General features: G+C 46.2%; 1 protein-coding gene across 1 annotated transcript; it reads right to left on the bottom strand.

The window, feature by feature from the left end:
* Positions 1-239: 239 nt before the first annotated feature.
* On the bottom strand, positions 240-7,660 carry DUSP6 (dual specificity phosphatase 6). The gene is made up of 3 exons (XM_077471112.1): positions 7,127-7,660; positions 2,929-3,360; positions 240-1,621 (listed from the first exon to the last, which is right to left on the bottom strand). The coding sequence occupies exons 1-3, from the start codon at positions 7,518-7,520 to the stop codon at positions 1,314-1,316; spliced, it is 1,134 nt and encodes a 377-aa protein (XP_077327238.1). The 5' UTR covers positions 7,521-7,660; the 3' UTR covers positions 240-1,313.
* Positions 7,661-14,125: the final 6,465 nt, after the last annotated feature.

Below are 14,125 nucleotides of genomic sequence, written 5' to 3'. Positions count from 1 at the left end.
CTACTGCACATGGATACATCCGCAACATTTCAAATGTGCTCTACAGTAACAAAATCACAAATTGTACAGGGTTGTATAATCTACTTGCGTAGAAAGTCAAAATTGGCTCCAATGGTCAGCGTAGAGCGACTGTGCAGCAGTGTGGACACCTGACAGTTTGTACAATCTCACAATGAATGGTTTTTAGAATCCCCGTGTTCGAAAAACACCCACACAATAGAATAAAGAATGCACATATGTTCAATAACCAAAATAGTGATTTATTAATAATTTAAAGATCTATAATAAATTTCTTAAAACTTTATCCCGTGGACATTTGGGAGCACAATGCATCTCCCTTATTGGCAATAAGTGTGCAATCTATGTTTTGCAGGTCACTGGTACATACTTCCAGTTTACACAATCCAAAAAAGAAAAAAGGAGGGGGGGGGGGAAAAAAAAAAAAAAAAAAGACACAAACAGCCTCATACATACCATAGCATTTTAGGTGCGGCTCCATAAAAAGGTCAGAGGTAATTCACATTAAGTTTAAGAGCAATTAAAGTGTTAAAAACCACCATGTGGTTCACAAAAGCTCAGGCAAAACACAAGTTTACATGAATGTGAATCAGAATTACAATTGTAAATGAACAACCTTCTGTGCATACAAAATACAGGATCTTCATATCCCGATGCTGAAGAGCAACATTAGCCATTACAACTACCACTAAGTCACTCAACACGTGGCTCAGCTTAAGCAATAATGACTACTGAACTCTGCTACACTTTTTCTGAAAACCATTTATGTTAAGTCCAGTCCACCTCAAGTCTTTTAAAAAAGGTAAAAATATTGATTGTGCTACATAAAAAAAAAAAAAAAAAAAAAAAAAGTGAATATTTACAGAACTTTGTAAATTGAAAAAACAAAAAACCAAGTACTTCAAATTCTTTTGAAGTTTTAAATGCTTTCTTTGGCTCCTTTGAATTTTAGGAGAACCGGTCTTCACAGAAGACAAGGATATATACGTAAAATATATATATATTCCATCCAAGACAAATGGATTGTTTTCAGTCCAACTCTACTTGATTGGATCTCAAGCCACTGCATTATTAAGGCAGTGCTCTCATGTAACCCTGCCAAATCATTTGGAGGTCCAAAGATTCCGCTCTCCAGAACTCGGAGACTTCAACTAGCCATCTCTTCTCACTTTAATGATCTTGATTCACAGGTTATTACCTCCTATCGAAAACACATCTGTCAAAAAGCTTGTGACAGACAAAGAAACTTTTCTGAATAGGAATGATTACCACCAACATATTGCAGCTATTCAGTCTCACGTAGAATGCAAAGAATCTACTTTAAAGACATTTTGATTGCCTGGACTCGAGAAATACAATTGTTGAGGAGGGACACGATTGTCACAAGGGCTGGTAAGTCCTAATGTTCTTTCAAAATCCAACAGTTGACCCATGAAATTAAAGTTGGGGGAAATGTTGGACTTCTTCATCTTGACTATGTCGTAAGCATCATTCATGGAAAGGTTTAGCTTCTGCATGAGATAGGCCACCGTGACTGTGACAGACCTGCTGATTCCTGCAAGGCAGTGTACCAGGACACCACATTTTTTTCCTCTGGCCTCATCTGAAACAAGAAAAAAGGGGAAAAAAAATAAAATTAGTTTATAGTAAAAAAATAAAATAAATCTGCACACAGCTGATCTTGTAGAAATTCCAAGCTGTCCTCTATACAATTCCTGTTTTATCTCAAAGAACCCTCCTAGTACTCATCTTGGACTACAGAATAAATTTGCCTTTATGTTGTAGAGATTGAAAGTAGTTGAGTACTTTAGCAAAAGCCAACTGGAAGGACTGACTACACTTATACACTATGGGCCAGATTTACTAAAAACTGGAGCACTCAACTGTACATGGTAGCCAAATCAGCGTCTAACTTTAACAAGAAATCCTAGAAGCTGATTGACATCCATGCACATCTGCACCAGATTTTTAGTAAATAACCCCTGTGTTAATGCCTCATAACAGGTGCATTTCTGGCAGATTAGCAAGTATTTTTCTGTATGTGAAGTGCTGGCTCATACCACAGAAACAGTCCAAATGCATTTTTGATGCAGTTTCCTGTTTGTTTTGCACTGTAATGCATTTTTGATGCATCTTGCCATGTTCCACTACAGTTCCTTGCAGAAAAAAAAATAAAAATAAATCTAAAAGCATGAATAATAAATATATATATATATATATATATATATATATATATATATATATATATATATATATATAAAAAATAAATCACCACACACTGGACTGCAACTGGTATAATCCACCCTGAAGGGTCTTTTTAAAATAAATAAAATATATAAGGGAGGCCAAGAAGAATACGAATAGAAAATATGCATATATTGTAGAGATTAGCTCCCCCCCCCCCCCCCCCCCTTTTTAAATACTATAGAAATAGAAGCCCCAACATTTAAGTAAAAAAGAGCAACTATTTAAAAACAAGATCTAGTATAAAAAAAAAATATATATAAGTCAAATCAAATAATTATCCAACTGTTGTGCCAGCAACAATAGCTTTATTCAGTCATGATAAGGGAAAGAGGGAAGTCACAGGGGACAGCCGATTAAGAGGAACAGGATGTCAACATTGCTGTAAAATGGGTTCCTTTGTAAGAGGAAATGCACTACAATGCTTGAAGATTAGGTACTATGTGGCAGACGGCCAAAAATGTCTTCCTGCAGTGCTCAGATTACCATCTCACTGTGTTAGACTGAGGATGAAAGTTCACTAGTCCAAGGCTAGATCAGGCATTTAAAAAAGGGAACTCAGAGGCACACAGCACTTGTATTTGCAATTTAAAAGACTCCCAGTTAATCCCTAGCAGGCACACAAGCATGATAAAAAAGGAGCAGATAAGCAGCACTGATACTCACCAATAAAAGAGATGGCTTCTGGGAAAAACTGGGACAGATTTTGGCTCCAGTGGTCCGATATTGGAATCTGCTTGTACCTGAACTCCCCAGCATTTTCAAAGAGATTTGGCAGGTTGGGGGTCACATTCAGGATGTATTTAATCCCAAACTCTTCTAAAACATCCAGATTGGTAGAATCTTTGGCACAGCCGAGGTATAAGTAGGGCAGTATTTCAACTGGGAATGAAGGTTGTGTGTTGGACAGGGGGCTGCCGTCAGAGTCCGTAGCACTGCTGGGGTCCCTGTCGATGTCAGATTCGATGTCCGATGAAGAATCGGAGCTGATTCGGAGGCCTCCCAAGCCTAGCACTGGTGGGGAACTACTGCTGCAAGAACTATCCAGATTGGTTTCACAATGCACTGGATACTCGGCCTGGAATTTGTTAAAACCACCTGCAAACAGAGAGAGAATTCTAATTAGAGCACACTGTCAGGCTGAAAGGAGGAGGAAAAAAAAAAAAAAAAAAAAAAAACCAGCAGATCTTTATGAATGAGATATTTAACCAAGTGCACAGTACAAGGCATAGTCACTTTTCATTGAGAAGACCCTCTTGTCCTTCAATGGAATGCAAATAAAGTACGACCTCAAAGTTTTATACAGTGCTTTTCCGATAAGGTTAGACTTTGTACCTGGACAGAAAGATCGAATCCTAGCCGTGGTGATATACTCATCATGGCTGCTGATAATCTCTGTGGCAATAATCAGTAAACTAGCTATGTAGACTCAGATTTCTTTACAACGATCACACAGGAAGGAAATGATTATTTCCAGCCCATTAGTGAAGACGGTCATTTGGTCAAAGTCCAGGACTGCCAGTAAAAGAATAACAGATACCAATACCCACTGGGGGTTATTTATGAAAGGCAAATCCACTTTGCACTACAAGTGCAGACGCTCTAACTCTAAGGCCGCGTACACACGGGCAGACTGTTCGCCCAACTTAGTTTGTCAAACAATCCGACAAACAGTCCGCTCAAAATTTGCATGAGCGGACTTGACCACACACGATGAACGAACAGTCCGCTGAAAGCGTGCGCGATGACGTGAACGGCACGTACGACGGGACTCGAAAAACGACGTCCTATACACTGCAATGCAACCTTCGCCGTGTAAATTCTTTCTGAGCATGCGTGAGACTTAGTTTGTCGAACAAGCCTACACACGGGCGGACTGTCCGCTCAAACCAAGTTTCAGCGGACAGTCTTACGGGAATTCCGAAAAACTTTGTTCGTCAGACTGTCCGCTGAAGCCCACACACGAGCGGACTGTCCGCTGAAACACTGTTCAGCGGACAAAGTTAGGCGAACAGTCCGCCCGTGTGTACGCGGCCTAAGGGGTAGATCTGAAATGAGGGAAGCTCTGCTGATTTTAATCATCTAATCATGTGCAAGCTAAAATGCTATTTTTTTTTCCCTTGCGTGTCCCCCTCAGATCTACAGTGACCTTAATTCTAAGTGCACTTGTACTGCAAAGTGGATTTTCTTTTAGTAAATAACCCCCATTGTGACTTAAATCGTACTATGCATTCTTTATACCCAGACTGGCATTGGTTAATTTGTATGCCTGGATTGTACTACCATATTACAAAGCAAGATGCACGATCATGTATGTGCATGGGAGGATTTACAATCTTTCTTATGGAGCAGATTTTTACACCCAGGTTGTGTGCCTAGGCTAGGGGTCCATTAAGGAGGCCATGCCATCTGTCAGTAAGAACAAGGCGCTGGTACAGAGTGACACCAGTCCTGGAACGTTTTATTTCAGTGTAAAATAGAAAAAGCGAGGCAATGAGCCTTTCTAATGGGGTGACAGCGATCAGTGATGAATGCCAGCTCCTGGGGTAGGCTGCTGCAGGCTTAATACGGTGCTAACCAGTCACATAGGAAGGCCAGCTTCATTTCTGTACAAAATCTACGAGGAGATGAGCTGTGCCAGCATTCAATGACAAGTGTCAGCTTCTGGGGTAGCCTGTCACACCTGTCTAAGGAAGCAATGAGCCTCTTCTAATGGATGCCAGCTATCAATGACAGATGCCAGCTACTGGCTCAGCCTGTCACTCTGCTGGTGCCAGCATATTTTCTTATGTGGAGATGCTAGTGTGCATCAGTAAGTAATGTGCAGACTATCATTCTGGTCTAGGGTGCCCAACACTTCACCTGGGCAGCTGGAACGTCGTTTTGGTGCACAATATAACAAACCCGACAGAGGGGGGGATGAGCCTGTCATTGCTGGGATGCAGACTATCACTCTTGTGTGCCTCTACTGAAGGCAGACCATCGCTCTTGTTCTAGGTGGAATGCTGACTCCCTAGACTGCATTTCTGTGCTGAATCTGAGCTCTGCAACACTGGACTGTCACACCTGCTGGGGCTCTAGTACTGGCACACAGACTATCACCTCTGCATGGGGGACCATCACTTCTGTGCCCCAGTACTGATGCAGACTGTCCCTTCTATTAGTCCCTGTACTGGTGCAGACTAAAGGTCCCTGTATTGCTTCAGACTGTCCCTTTGTCCCTGTCCCACTGCAGACCATCTAACACCGTGTCCCTGTACTGCTGTAGATTATCTCTCCTCTTTGGGGGTCCCCATCTTTATAAGACTATCCCTTCTCTCTGGAGTCCATGTCCAGACTACCCCTCCAGTGTTCTGGTGCAGCCATATCTATTTTGGGGTCCCTGTCCTAGTGCAGACTGTCCCTTCACATTAAGGTCCTGGTGTAGACCATTCCTCCGGTGTCCCTGTCATGGTGCAGACAATCCCTCCTCTTTGGGGTTTCAGTGCAGACCATCCTCCCTCTTTGGGGGCCCCTGTTCTATGGCAGACTTTCCCTCCTGTGTCTGTTGTACTGCAAAGCATATCCCTGTCACACTGCAGACTATCCCTTCTTTCTGGAGTCCATATCCAGACACACAATCTCCCCCCCCGTGTTACTGCCCCAGTGCAGACTATCCCTCCTCTGCTCCTTGTACTACTGCACACCGTTCCACCTCTTTGGAGTCCCTGTCATGGTGCCCATTATCCCTCCTGAGTACTGGTGCAGACTATCCCTTTTTTTTTTTTTTTTTTTTTTTTTTTTTATTGGGGGGGGGGGGGGGGTGGGTCCCTGTCATGCTGCAGACTATTCCCTTCTGGGCCCCTGTCATGCCGTAGACCATCCCTTCTGTTTGGGGGGGGTCCCTGTCCCTATGCAGACTATGCCTTCTTTCTGGAGTCCATGCCCAGACTATCCCTCCTGTTAGGGGTCCCTGTCATACTGCAGGCTAACAGGAGGGATCGTGTGCAGCATGACAGGGACACCTATCCCTCTTCTTTGGAGGGCCCCTGTCATGCTGCAGACCATCCCTACTGTGTCACTGTGTCCAGTCATGCTGCAGACCATCCCTCCTCTTTGGGGGGACCCTTGTCACGCTGCAGGCCATCCCTCCCGTGTGCCCCCTGTCACGCTGCAGACCATCCCTCCCGTGTGCCCCCTGTCACGCTGCAGACCATCCCTCCCGTGTGCCCCCTGTCACGCTGCAGACCATCCCTCCCGTGTGCCCCCTGTCACGCTGCAGACCATCCCTCCCGTGTGCCCCCTGTCACGCTGCAGACCATCCCTCCCGTGTGCCCCCTGTCACGCTGCAGACCATCCCTCCCATCACGCTGCAGACCATCCCTCCTGTGCCCCGTCATGCTGCAGACCATCCCTTCTGTCATGCTGCAGACCATCCCTTCTGTGCCCCCTGTCACGCTGCAGACTATTCCTCCTGTGTGCCCCCTGTCACGGTGCAGACCATCCCTCCTGTGTGCTCCCTGTCATGCTGCAGACCATCCCTCCTGTGTGCCCCCTGTCATGCTGCAGACCATCCCTCCTTTCATGGTGCAGACCATCCCTCCTGTGTGCCCCCTGTCATGCAGACCATCCCTCCTTTCATGGTGCAGACCATCCCTCCTGTCATGCAGACCATCCCTCCTGTCATGCTGCAGACCATCCCTCCTGTGTGCCCCCTGTCACGCTGCAGACCATCCCTTCTGTGCCCCCTGTCACGCTGCAGACCATCCCTTCTGTGCCCCCTGTCACGGTGCAGACCACCCCTTCTGTGCCCCCTGTCACGGTGCAGACCACCCCTTCTGTGCCCCCTGTCACGGGGCAGACCATGCCTCCGACCGGTAGGTACCTTCCAGGTAGAACGCCTTGCAGCCCTCGTCCTTGAGCCTCTTCATGAGCAGCCCCAGCACGGACTCCCCACCGGTGTTCTCGTTCCAATCGGCGCTGCCCTCATCATAGAGGATGACGGTGTCGGAGCCGCACCTCCGGGCGAACGTGTCCCGGTCCTCTCCGCGGGTGAAGAGCGATCGGATGGGTAGGTTGCCCTTCTTGAGGCGGCGCAGCATGATCCCGGGGATGGCCACGTTGATGGCGGCGTCGATGTGGGACGATTCGTAGAGCTCCGGGGGTCTGCAGTCCATGACAAGGAGGCGCTCGTTGGCCAGCTGCAGCTGCTCATTGAGCCAGACCACCGACTTGCTGAGCGCCATGTCTGGGTGCACGGGTCTCAGCTTGTCTATCATTGAGGACGGGGAGCGGAGCCTTCCTTCAATGGATCCCAGTGAATGGCCTCTCCTTCTCCGGATCAATCAGCTCCGCGCGGCCCAGCCACCTACTGAATGGATACAAACACGGGACGTCTCAATGGATACATTGTGCGCGCCGGCCAATCACAGCGCGCCCAGCTCACGTTGCCTAGGAGACGGGCCGGCTGGAACAGGTTGTGTTGATGAATTGTTAATGAGTTTGTCATTCACAAAAACGGAAAGGAATTTCCGCTCTGGATCAGCCGAGTGCAAACAAGCGGCAACAGCAGATGAGGGGAGGAGGAGGAGGAGGAGGGGGGAGAGGGAGGAAGGAAGGAAGGAGGACGGGGGAGGGGAGCTGTACAACGTGTACAGGAATTCCGAGCTCTGCCACTCACACTCCTCATCAATGGCACCAGCCTGTCCTCATACATAAAGGGGAACACCCCCCACAGAAGTCACACAGGCCAAATCTCACAACACACCTCTAATCGGCAGGGATTTCCTCTCACTTCCTGTTGTGGCTATAGGACAGGAAGTGAAGGCAAATCTCCCCAAGGGGGACACAGAAAAAAAAATGACACACTATTCAAAAAAATTCCTTATGTTTTACCAGTAATCTAAGGAAAGTAGAGGGACTACTGAAACCAGCAGATACCATTAACTAGAAGGCATGTACTGGCCACTTTATTAGGTACACCTCTTCAATTATAATAGCACCATCAATTTTATATTCACATCAGTCCCTGCCCTCATGGAGTTTACAATCTAAGTTCTCTACCTCATATATATACAAGGCCAATTTAGTGAAAACCCAGCCAAGTCACCTACTTGCACATCTTTAGAGTGTGGATCTAAACCCAAGCTGAATATTGTGGTTGGGATTTGAACCAGCAACCCTCATGCTGGTATGCAGACACGCTAACCACTACACCAATTGCTTGGTAACACAAAATGCCAATCACACGGCAGCAACTCAATGCATTTATGCATCTAGACGTGGTGAAAACAACTTGCTGAAGTTCAAACTGAGCATCAGAATGAAGAAGAAAGTGGATTTAAGGGACTTTGAACATGTCATGGTTGTTATTGCCAGACTGGCTGGTCTAGGTATTTCAAAAACTGCTGATCTACTGGGATTTTCACACACAACCATCTGTAGGGTTTACAGAGAATGGCCAGAAAAAAGAGAAAATATCCAGTGAGGGGCAGTTGCGTGGATGAAAATGCTTTGTTGAGATCAGAGGAGAATGGGCAGACTGGTTCGAGATGATAGAAAGGCAACAGTAAAACAAATAACCACTCGTTACAACCAAGGTATGCAGAATACCATTTCTGAATACACATCGAAACCTTGGTGCAGATGGGCTACAGCAGCAGAAGACCACACTGAGTGCCACTCCTGTCAGCTAAAAACTGAAAAATTGAGGCTACAATTCACACAGGCTTTCCAAAATTGGACAAAAGAAGATTGCCCAACCTAAACCCAGAAACAGGCAGAGACATACTAGTACGTCACTGTGCCATTTACGGGCCACCCATCCACAGTGCATTGCGGACAGTCGGTCCAGAAGTGGGTAATAACCTGTTACACTTACCTGCTGCTTGTAAAAGTTTTGCACAGAGCAGCCTCAATCCTTCTCTTCTTGGGTCCCGCATTGGTGCTCCTGGCTGTTACCCCATGCCAAGTGCCCACCATTGCTATATGCTTGCTCACTCCCAAGCAGGCTCTATGTGTACACAAGGCACACAAACAGTGGCTCAGCCCCACTCCCTCCTCACTGTCTGTGATTGACAGCAGTTGGAGCCAATAGCACCCACTGGTGTCTCTGAGCCAGTGGTGATAAGCAGCGATGCCACTCTCATGCACAGCACTGGATAAACTTAGGTAAGTATATTAAGAGGGGGCCGGGGGGGAGCTGCACACAGAAGTTTTTTTTACCTTAATGCAGAGAATGCATTAAGATAAAAAACTTTCTGCCTTTAAAACCACTTTAATAAGAGTACATACATCGATGTACAAATATATACAAACAGGAAAGGGCCAATAGGAGCCCTGCTGGAATTTACATATAGTTACATAGTCGGGAGGTTTAAAAAAGACACAAGTCCATCAAGTCCAACCTATGTGTGTGATTATATGTCAGTAATACATTGTATATCCCTGTATGTTGTGGTCGTTTAGGTGCTTATCTAATCGGTTTTTTTTTTAATTATCAATGCTCCCTGCTGAAACCACTGTTTGTGGAAGAGAATTCCACATCCTTACTGCTCTTACAGTAAAGAACCCTCTATGGAGCTTAAAGTTAAACCTAGGGCTGAAACGAATAATCAATTAAAATCAATAAAAATCGATCATGAAAATCACTGTCAAGGAATTTCATTATCAATTAGTTGGTATGCTAACAGCACGCACCTTCCTCCTTGCCAGTCCTGCCTCTGTCCAAGTGTTACAATCCCCTGTGTAGTGTGTACAAAGCGGAGCCCCTGTATTTTCATGAGCGGGGCTCATGTGACTGGGTACGCCCATCTCTCTCCTCTTCACTGACGTCAGCGGGGTCATCTCAGCCCCGCCCGCTTTGCTGCCTCGAGGGAGAGAGAGGGTGAACGGTGGGTGAACTTGGCAAAGCATTCATTTCCGTATTACTGTGAGGAAAAAAAAGTGCCCCATCACAAGTATTTCTGGGGGGGGATATCGCCCCATCATTGGTGTTGGGGGGGAAGAATAGTGCTCCATCCTTGGTGTTCCTGGGAGGAATATGCCCCGTCATTGGTGTTCCTGGGAGGAGTAGTGCCCCGTCATTGGTGTTCCTGGGGGGAATAGTGCCCCATCATTGGTGTTCCTGGGAGGAATAGTGCTCCATCATTGGTGTTCCTGGGGGGAATAGTGCCCCGTCATTGGTGTTCCTGGTGGGAATAGTGCCCCATTATTGGTGTTCCTGGGAAGAATAGTGCTCCATCATTGGTGTTCCTGGGGGGAATAGTGCCCCATCATTGGTGTTCCTGGGGGGAATAGTGCTCCATCATTGGTGTTCCTGGGAGGAATAGTGCTCCATCATTGGTGTTCCTGGGGGAAATAGTGCTCTATCATTGGTGTTCCTGGGAGGAACAGTGTCTCATCATTGGTGTTCCTGGGGGGAATAGTGCTCCATCATTGGTGTTCCTGGGAGGAATAGTGCCCCATCATTGATGTTCATGGGGCGAATAGTGCCCCATCATTGGTGTTCCTGGGAGGAATAGTGCTCCATCATTGGTGTTCCTGGGGGGAATAGTGCCCCGTCATTGGTGTTCCTGGTGGTAATAGTGCCCCATTATTGGTGTTCCTGGGAAGAATAGTGCTCCATCATTGGTATTCCTGGGGGGAATAGTGCCCCATCATTGGTGTTCCTGGGGGGGAATAGTGCTCCATCATTGGTGTTCCTGGGAGGAATAGTGCTCCGTCATTGGTGTTCCTGGGGGAAATAGTGCTCTATCATTGGTGTTCCTGGGAGGAATAGTGCCTCATCATTGGTGTTCCTGGGGGGAATAGTGCCTCATCATTGGTGTTCCTGGGGGGAATAGTGCTCCATCATTGGTGTTCCTGGGGGGAATAGTGCCTCATCATTGGTGTTCATGGGGCGAATAGTGCCCCATCATTGGTGTTCCTGGGAGGAATAGTGCTCCATCATTGGTGTTCCTGGGGGGAATAGTGCCCCATCATTGATGTTCATGGGGCGAATAGTGCCCCATCATTGGTGTTCCTGGGAGGAATAGTGCTCCATCATTGGTGTTCCTGGGAGGAATAATGCCCCATCATTGGTGTTCCTGGGGGGAATAGTGCCCCGTCATTGGTGTTCCTGGGGGGACTAGTGCCTCATCATTGGTGTTCCTGGGGGGAATAGTGCCCCGTCATTGGTGTTCCTGGGGGGAATAGTCCCCCTCACTGGTGTTCCGGGGGGGAATAGTGCTCCATCATTGGTGTTCCTTGGAGGAATAGTGCTCCATCATTGGTGTTCCTGGGGGGAATAGTGCCCCATCATTGATGTTCATGGGGCGAATAGTGCCCCCTCACTGGTGTTCCTGGGGGGAATAGTGCCCCATCATTGGTGTTCCTGGGAGGAATAGTGCCTCATTATTGGTGTTCCTGGGGGAATAGTGCCTCATCATTGGTGTTCTTGGGGGGAATGGTGCCTCGTCATTGGTGTTCCTGGGGGGAATAGTGCCACATCATGTTTTTTCATTATTATTTAAAATTAACAAAAAAATTGCATATTACGTTTTTTTAATGATTTTATCCGATTAATCGAAACAATAATCGACCAACTAATCGATTATGAAGATAAACAACAGTTGCAGCCCTAGCTAAACCGCCTCTCTTCTAATTTTAGTGAATGGCCACGTGTATTTTTAATTTCCCTTTTGCAGAAAAGTTTTATCCCTATTATGGGGTCACCAGTATGGTATTTGTACATTGAAATCATATCCCCTCTAAAGTGTCTCCTCTCCAGAGAGAATACGTTCAAAACTCGTAATCATTCCTCATAACTAAGGTCCTCCAGTCCCTTTATTAGCTTTGTTGCCCTTCTCTGGACTCTATCCAGTTCCAGCACATCCTTTCTGAGGACTGGTGCCCAGAACTGCATGGCATACTTCAGGTGCGGCCGGACCAGAGTCTTGTAGAGTGTACATATATACCCACGTATTTGTACAGCAGTTATTTATAGAGATATCTCCAGATTAATGTTGTAGAAAAGTTCTGAGGATGATGCAGTGCCTGTCTTTGTGTCAGAGACCTGAGGATCAGGTCTGCAGTGATGTGGAGATTCTCCAACTGCAGTCCAACCAGCCTGGAAGAGCCAGAGCTTTTCACCATTAGGAACTGTGGTGTGGCACCAGAGCTCAGAGTTAGCCTATCATCTCTCCCCCCTGTAGACCCTCCCTAGTAGCTTCTAATCTGGCCTAGATGCATAACCTGGCCCTAGCCTATGCTGGTTATTGAGCCCTAAGCTAAAACTAGCTATAAAATACCAGACTAGAAAGGACTGGTTTAATGTAAATAACAGGAGCTGCATGTAAACTCTATTTCAATAAACAGATTCTAATATATATATTGGAAGTTTACCGTTACACATGTACAGCAACACAGACCTAGCTATCTGGGACCTTGCATGTGAGATACTAACAGTAGGACAGAGATACATCTGTCACTAGGATTCAGAAATACACTAAAGGAGCTCCCATTAAACTATTGGAACATATGAATACTTGCCTAATAGCCTCTGCTTCTGGTCTGGGTGAAAAAAACAGCTGCAGTAACAGCCCCATGTGACACAGTTCTTTGTCTCTCTCTTCACTTCCTGCTTCTGGGGTTTTCAAAGCCCCTTCCGGAGAAAGTGCTAATACGTAATTTTATGAAGCAATGTTATATTAGTAACTAACAGTAGAGGGCAGTGGATCCCTACATGCACACAACTCACAGACAACGTTTTGAGCATCAGGTTTTCCCATCTTTTTACCTCATTTGTCAGAAATCTGCATCTATGCTTGTGGGTGGGAATTAACGCACTTGGTAGGACACAACATTACTAATGCCTGCACCGCAAGTGGAGACCACAGTCATGTGAATTCAACATTAAGGTGTCACTCCTGACTTAGAAGTGAGTAACTTGCATAGTTAATACTTTGTAATTCATGGCTAAAATTCTATAATGTTGATAATAATGCACTATGGACACCAATTCTGTAGAGGTCACCTCCCTCCAGGTGTTCAGCATTTCCGAGCCAGGACTACAGAGCTTGTACCGGTCTCCACCAACTCAGCAGTCCCATTACCTTTCTTCCAGTGACCAATTTGTATGTTTCTATTGGATACAGGAAATGTACTACTCCATAACTTCATGCTTGTTCTCCTCCAGGGTCCCTACCACATATCTCTCTCTCCGTGACTCCAGGTTAGGTCCCTAGTTACTCTGTGCCGTGAGGACAATCCCAGTATGTGAGGAACCAGTTGCTATTGAAGGGGCCAAGCATAATACATCTTCACTACCAGAGCCTCCGTCACCCTTGCCATGTCACCCGTTTCCTGGCTGGTTGGTTGCATGGCATGTGACACAAGTGCGTTGTAGTGTCCCATGAGGTAGTCATACTTGAGTCAGCTGATATAGTCCATGAATAGTCCTTTGCAAGGCAGGGTACATTATTGGCAGTAAATCCATATGCAATAATGCATAAAAAGTCCAGCATTTGGTTGCACAAGTCCATGTAAGTCCATACCCCCCACAAGGGAGCATCAGAGTAACAGCTACATCTTGAACTGCCTCCCTTCCTCCCTCTGTTGGGGCACAAATGAGCCCCTAATTACATGGTGTGACCTGCAGGGGCAGTAACCTCTTTGAAAAGAGTAGGAAAACCTGATCAGCAACGTTAACCCTTCCTTCTCAAGGGCCACTGACTCAACAAGTCAACCCAGGACACTGTGCAGATGGTTCTTACACATGAATTCAGTTGAAATCACCAGACCCAAGACATAGAACACAATAGAAGAAATGTATAGCACGCAAAATATACTGAAAACACATAGTTACATGCTTACCTTTCTTGAGGCTGTTTTCACAGTAGCCTAA

The sequence above is a fragment of the Lithobates pipiens genome, unplaced genomic scaffold (assembly GCF_037356315.1).
Source record: "Lithobates pipiens isolate NorthernLeopardFrog02 unplaced genomic scaffold, aLitPip1_a1.2 Scaffold_8, whole genome shotgun sequence".
Lineage (NCBI taxonomy): Eukaryota > Metazoa > Chordata > Amphibia > Anura > Ranidae > Lithobates > Lithobates pipiens.
Note: the sequence above shows the minus strand (reverse complement) of the source record. Positions and strands in the feature narration are given on the sequence as shown.

Coding starts and splice junctions, on each gene's coding strand:
- DUSP6 (XM_077471112.1), bottom strand. CDS start 7,520: ATGATAGACAAGCTGAGACCCGTGCACCCAGACATGGCGCTCAGCAAG. Junction 3,361..7,126: donor CAAGGCGTTCTACCTGGAAG/GTACCTACCGGT, acceptor CTCTGTTTGCAG/GTGGTTTTAACAAATTCCAG. Junction 1,622..2,928: donor AGAAGCCATCTCTTTTATTG/GTGAGTATCAGT, acceptor TTCTTGTTTCAG/ATGAGGCCAGAGGAAAAAAA.